At 41.0% G+C, this 6917-nt stretch overlaps 1 protein-coding gene across 1 annotated transcript; it reads right to left on the bottom strand.

Moving 5' to 3' along the window:
- Nucleotides 1-45: 45 nt before the first annotated feature.
- Nucleotides 46-6049, bottom strand: LOC108932842 (uncharacterized). Its single transcript, XM_018749478.1, has 3 exons — nucleotides 5402-6049; nucleotides 4630-5029; nucleotides 46-3878 (listed from the first exon to the last, which is right to left on the bottom strand). Exons 1-3 carry the CDS (start codon nucleotides 5507-5509, stop codon nucleotides 2368-2370), a joined length of 2019 nt encoding a protein of 672 aa, XP_018604994.1. The 5' UTR covers nucleotides 5510-6049; the 3' UTR covers nucleotides 46-2367.
- Between the last annotated feature and the right edge of the window lie 868 nt (nucleotides 6050-6917).

Genomic DNA, 6917 nt, shown 5'->3' with positions numbered 1-6917 from the left:
TAGATAAAATCACTATTTGGAAGCAAATACGCTGGAAATGTTGCAGTATTTTGACACCTTTAATTGCTGTACCTGTTAGTTTTAAACAAAAAACACTTTCATATACATTAACGTTAGAAATAATATACACCAACATAATCTTCATCACAGTTTACATGAGTAATGTATTGCTTTTCTTAAATTTGATGTAATCTGGGTCTAACTTACCATTTATATTAATAATAATTATTAAATGGTCCAGAGCAAAAAAAAAAAAAAATGTTTTTACCAAATATGGTTACATAAATAAACTTATTTCAGCACTTGGCACATAACACAATCTGTCAAGGCAGACAGGTATTTCATAAGACTTATAACCTGCCATTACTGAGTTATAATGTTCACATTTATTCATTTAGCAGAAGCTTTTCTTGAAAGCGACATGCATCTCAGATAAGGATACAATGAGTGCTTTATATCAACAGAAAGAGAGACTTGGATGCAGACAACTCATTCAAAAGCACAGTTAATTTGTCACATTCCACCATATGAACTATATGTCTACATTACACAAGTAGCTGCATAAAGGCTTATACAGTAGTATTACTCAAATTATACTGTATAGAATAATTATTAACAGTATAACTTCCTAATTCATGATTTGGGATTTTAAAAAATGATAATCAGGTTGAAAATGAAAAGGTAGGAGTGTAATATGCAATTTAGTGTTTCATGAAAAATAAGAATACACAAGATAATATCGCTTGCAGGATAGTTCTGGTGGTGCCTCTGCCATCAGTCTGGGTTCCCCTACATCAGGAAGTTTATATTACTTTGTTCTAATTCAGTTTTTTTACATATTTGTTTCAGGGCTCATAAACTGGGATAATGGAGTTCTATCGGTACATACATAATATTTTGTATTTACTAAGTAAAACAAAGTGCATTTTGCTTTCAAATTAATTATGTTCAGAGAGCATACAAAAAGGTCATATGTTCGCACAACACTATATATAAAATATTCTCAAAAACCCAGTGCTACAGTAATGTGAAAATTGCATATTAGCATCTACAAAAGTAGTCATCATATATGTAAATGCTAGATATTCATTCCTACAAAAACTGTTAGTTTTTTGTGAAACATTTACTAATAATTGGCATATGAATTTCATTTAAAAGACTATTGGAACTGCATGGGATGAAGCAAGATCCCCACCAGAAATATGAATTCATGCATATATGTTCCATGTTGAACACGGGTCTGCATTTATTTAGCAGACACTTCTCTAAAGCAACTTACAATGCTAAGGTACTCACAATGATTTACCCAAATACACATCTGGACAATTTTACTGGAGAATTCAGGATAAGAACCTTGCTCAGAAAAATTACACCAGGGGTGGGACTCAAACTGGGGTCATTTGAGTCCAAAGGTAGAAGCACTAACCACTGTGCTACATGCTACCACTGGTTTGTGGAATTATTTAGCCGCCAAACATGGGACACTTCAATATTCTAATTAGATGGAAATTGCTTACTATTGCAGTTAGTTTTAAGTACGCTTATGTGGCTCTTGACAAAATACTTCTTTTGTTAGGTCTCAAAAGTGCAGAAAAAAACCACTGAAATGGAATTGGTCCATCAAACATACTTCTAATTGTGTTGCTGTCTTTGGCTATCATTTGTTGACAAGTTTATGCTCTGTAGGTTGTTTGTCAGCAGCCATTGCCCACACTTGTGTTTAGTCTTGTTTATGATTCAATTTGAATCTTGTCTTTTTAGTAACCTTGTACACATTTTTGCATCTATTGATTGTAGTACTTGCAAAATGGAAAAATATAACTGTAATCATTTTTACAATAAAATTCAATTTTTGAAGTACTATAAGTAATATTTGTCAATTTACACTATATCAAGTAGTCCAGTAGTATGTGGCTGAGTATGCATATATGGTTTGTTGTCAACTGTAAATGAAGAAACTTGTCTTGTATGCAGAGATCAAAGAATTAAATTATTGTAGGCACCATGTCTTCTGAACAGTGAGATGTTTCAAAATACAAAGTCACTATATTTTCATATATACTGTATATTACTAAAAGACATAAATTTAAAACCATGGATGGCAAATGAATGTTCTTGCATTTATAGTTACTGGCAGAGGTAGTAATTGAAAATTGCTTGTTACAACCTGTTGCAACTGAATTCTCCTTCTGTTTAGGGTTTTCCTTAAACGAACACCCATTCATAGAATGACAAAGAAACACCCACAAGTATTCATAAGGCCAAAGGGTAGGACACAAGGTGAGAATTACACCGGTTTACTACAACCTCTGCAGCCCCTGACATGTACGGGGATGTGATGTGCAAGGCAGCGATGTCACTTGTCGATCACGTGGGCCCAGTCCTCTGGAACCCATGGCAGCTCCTCTGGTGCACCCGCAGATGCTCCAGGACACGGTATTGTCGGGAGAAGGTCATGGGGCACCGGGGGCAGGAGTATGGCCTTACCCCGAGGTGAGAGCGCAGGTGCCGGTTGAGGGAGCCTCGCTGGCTGAAATCCCTCTCACACACTGCACATCTGTACTGTTGGGCACCCACAAGGCCGATGGAACTGATCTGAGCACTGGAACAGTTGCTGGAGCCTTCTGTGGTTTCCATAATCTCACTGGAATCCATAGCTGGGTGCTTGGGTGAAATGCGGGAATCCTCTCTGGCATGGTCATCTACGTTCGCCATAGCACCATCATGGCCTTCATCTTCCAAGTTGCTCATTTCTTCCCGTTGCCGGCTATGAAGGTAATGATAGGTTACCTGGCCCTTGTAGTCTAACATTTCATTTTTCTCTTGGCTGAAAAAATATTCTTTTTCTCTATCGCTATCTGGTATGTTCAGACCAGTGTCTCTCTGGGTGCCATGTTGGCTCTCTGTGAATGTTACTGGCTTTGTAATCTTTTGTGAAACCACATGGTTTTCTGTGCAAGAGTTGGCCGTTATAATCCATGGGTGCGGATTTGGGGTAATGGATCTCTTTGGACATTGTTGCACACATGTCTGTCTGCAATCACTGCTTTTTTTTTCCAGACCCCAAGAGAAGTCTGAAGACAATTCACAGTCTTCTACAAAACAGTTATACTTGTTTTCCACAGCTGTTTGCCCATCAGCATTGCCAAGTATTTTTTGGGCAACGGTAGCTGTGTGGAGCATGGGAGATGTTACATTGCAGATTTTGCTATCAAGTTGACTGATGACTGCCAAATGTCCATTCTCAAGCGTGTGCTGACTGTTAACATCAGAAGTTTTATCTGAGTGTGAAGAAGTATCCACAGCCTCTTGATCAGATGTCCCTTCTTGGTCAATGGAGTTCCTTAATGAACTAATTTCAGTGGAAGTATTACTCTGCGTCAGAGGAGAGCATTCAGCTTTAGTGTGGACTGTATAGACACACACATTGGCAGTTTCTGAATGCATAGTGTTCACGATGACACTTTTTCCTTTGATATGCACTTCTGTTTTCACATCTTCCTTCATAGCAGCGTGTGGATGCGGTGTTTCATCCAGAGTGTCTAGAAATTTGTCGTTTACAGTGTCTCTGATGACAGAACAATATTTGAGATGTTTTGTCCCATGCAAAACTGACTCCTGCCCTGTGGCATCTGATAATCCATCATGCTGTGCTGAAAGTCCAAATCGAGGGGTCTCCTTTCCACAGCCCCCTGTCCTCTTTCTCCTGGTGTTGCAGCCATCATAGTTGTGACTCGGGTCACCTGCGTGGCGTATCACAGGAACAACCTCACAACTTTGCCTCCTCCATTCTGACGCCTGGCAGTGAGATGCAGTTTTGTTGTTCCTTCCTGTCACCTGGGCCTCGACAAAACTTTCTAGATATGATGCATTTTCATCTGGAAGATAAAATGTTAACATAATCTTTTGAAATGTGTTTCAAGTGTATTTTAACCTGTGATCACAAAGGCAATGGCTGCAGAATGCTTTATGTGACTGGGTTGCATCTGACCTCTTTTTTTTATTATTATTATTATTATTATTATTATTATTTGTGTTGTTTCCACTATGGTAAAACAGATACATTCCTGTGATGTAAAAAGCTTTATTAAAAAATATAAACTGTTGTGTACTAAATCATGCTTACAGACACTTAATGACAGATACAAAGAAAAATATTTACTGAGGTACATAACATATTAATAGATGCATAGAACATTGTAAAATAGATTTAAAAATTACAAGAGCACAAAAAATGCACAATGAACCATGTAGCATCTTTAAGCATCCATGGGGCCTTTGTTTCAGTTCAGCATGTTTTTGCTTTCTGCATCATCCACGTTATTTGATTGTGCTTCTGTAACTTTACTCTTCTACCTTTGTGCTTGTGCAGTGGTAGAGTTGGGAACTAGAATAACCTGATTACTCAAATTAATCCATGGTTTTTTTTTTTTTTTAAAAATTGCTAAAGAGTAAGTTAATATTGTATATACAGCAGTAACTGGAAAATTACTCATCCAGTCTACCAAAATCTAACATGCATAAGAAATTATATACCTTAGGCCCTCATCACATTACCCTTAATCTTGTGAACTTGTTGTCTACGTGTCTGAGAGCATTGCCAATGATTAAACAGAATATTTTTATTACCCGCTTCCATGTGTTTAGGTGACTCAGATGAATTAGTCCGCCTGCAGTCAAGAGCATCCAGCAGTTCCTCCATTTCTAAGCAGGCAGCAGCAGAGTGCACCGAGTCTTCCAGGCCAGGTGGGGGCAGGCTACCTGTGTAGATAAACTCCAGCAGTAGCTCCAGTGTTTCATGTGTTAGGCCTGGAAATTGTAAATCCAGCAGTGTCCCTTGACTGGACAGGAGAGAGGCCAGGACCGGGCTTGAAGCGGCCAGGATGTTTCTGTGAGCCAAATACAGTTTTTCAGGGTTCAGCTGCAGTCGGATCACACAGTCACAAAATTGGCCCGTCGCCCTCTGAAAGTTGAGGTTCTTCAGCAGGACCAGTACATGTGCAGGGGCTTTAGAGGAATAAGCCATCAGCTGCAGACAGAGGTGTGTAGTTTAATCATAAATATAAAGTGCTGCTTGGATACTAATACAGTTTACTGCTGGGACATATTCCCTTGTAAATCTCAACACCAACACGCAACCCAGATGTCATGTTAATAAGTAAAGTACATTGAACTGTTACCAGTGCCACTTGTGGTTATAAAGGTTTTAGGCACTTTGAAGTGTATACATTAGTGATGGAGGGTGTTCCAGAGGTTCACAATTACAGTGGCTGTGTTATTATTTATTATATGACATTCATATCTAAATAGTCTGGCTGATGGAGAATCTGATGGTCTTGCGGAATACACACACACACACGAATATCAAATCAATATTATGTGTAAAAAATAATCATCTTACCGTAATTGTGTATCCACAGGAGCTGTGCGCACTCATCCAGCGACCAGTGAAATTGGACTCGAAGTGTCGGGTATATAGCGCGCGGCGGGACAGTACGTGCCCGTTCATCCGGAAAACAATCACACGGCTTTTCGAACTACGAGCCCGACGTGACAGTCGGCGCGCCGCCGACAGGAGAGTCCCTTGCCTCACGTCGGACCGCCCGTGCCCATATAAGGAGAGACACGGCCCACTCGAGCGCGAGCGTATCCTTTTTTGGACGTTGGAGCCCGCCCCTAACTCCGCCCCCTCCCGGGACGTAATGTTGTTGACTTGAGGGACGTGCCCGAACCACCACGTGCTCGTCACACCCCTGTACTGTATGGTGTGTTGGGTTACAGTACGTTAATAGTGTTCGTTCCGTTTGGTCCGTCGCAATGGAAATAATACGGCTGAGATTAAACTGTGTCTGCGTTTAGGAAATATGACTGAGAAGATTAAGAGTGGTTTGGTCTGGTCTGCTCAGGTTTACCAGTTTAGCTCAAGTTTTTAAATACAGTACATCAGTAAATAGGGGGCGGCGTGCCGGCGCAACGGGTAGCGGTGCTGCCTCACAGCGCCTAGGCTGTTCGAGCCTAGGTTGGAGTTTGCGTGTTCTCCTCGTGTTCGTGTGAGATGCTCCGGTTTCCTCCCACAGTCCAAAGGCGTGCAGTTCAGGTGAATTGAATTGAATACTCTCTCCATAGGGTGTGAGTGGGTGTGTTCAAGTGCGGCTACTCTACGATGGACTGGCATCCCCTCCAGGGTGCACTCCCCTAGCTTTGTGCCCAGTGATGTCGGAATAGGCTCCGGACTGCCGCGACCCTGTTCAGGACAAGCGCTTATTGAAAGTGAGTGATTGAGTAAGTGATTAGTTTAATACATCAATTGCATTAATCGGCAATGACGAATAACAACGAGTTGTTCGCTGAAAATGTAACATGTTAACACTATCAATATGATAAAAGAACTATTATTGCTATATTGTTGTAAGGGCAGTTGGTAGCGTTTAGAGCTGCTGCCTTTGTCTTCGAACCTCCGCCGTTGAGCGCAGGTTCGAATCCCACCTTCGGTTGTAGTACCCGAGCGAGGTACTTGCCCAAAATTGCTCCAGTAAAAATTAGCCAGCGGTAAATAAGTGTAAGTAGTTTAACAGTGTAAAAGCTGCTTTGGAGAAAAGCATCAGCGAAATGTGGTATCAATGTGGCTCGATCGTAAGGAGTGTGTTAAAATGGCCCTCCACACAGGCATCTGCTGCGTACAAAATGAATAGTAACTTCATTCATGCAGCAGTATGTGTGTGTAACGGTCCATTTCATTCTTATTGTCATTCCGGGGAGATAAGAATTGGGGACCACAAGTGCTCGCAGTAGTCGGTTATACAGAAATACTGTACGGGCTGGACACGCCCCCTTCCCACCATGCCTGTTCATCGGGCATCTGCGCTGCGAACTTCTCACTCTGAGGCGTATTGATGCTCTTTTTCTTCCGACTTTCA

Source organism: Scleropages formosus, chromosome 4 (assembly GCF_900964775.1).
Source record: "Scleropages formosus chromosome 4, fSclFor1.1, whole genome shotgun sequence".
Taxonomy (NCBI): domain Eukaryota; kingdom Metazoa; phylum Chordata; class Actinopteri; order Osteoglossiformes; family Osteoglossidae; genus Scleropages; species Scleropages formosus.
The sequence above is the reverse complement of the archived record's forward strand: the minus strand, read 5'-3'. Positions and strand labels throughout refer to the sequence as shown.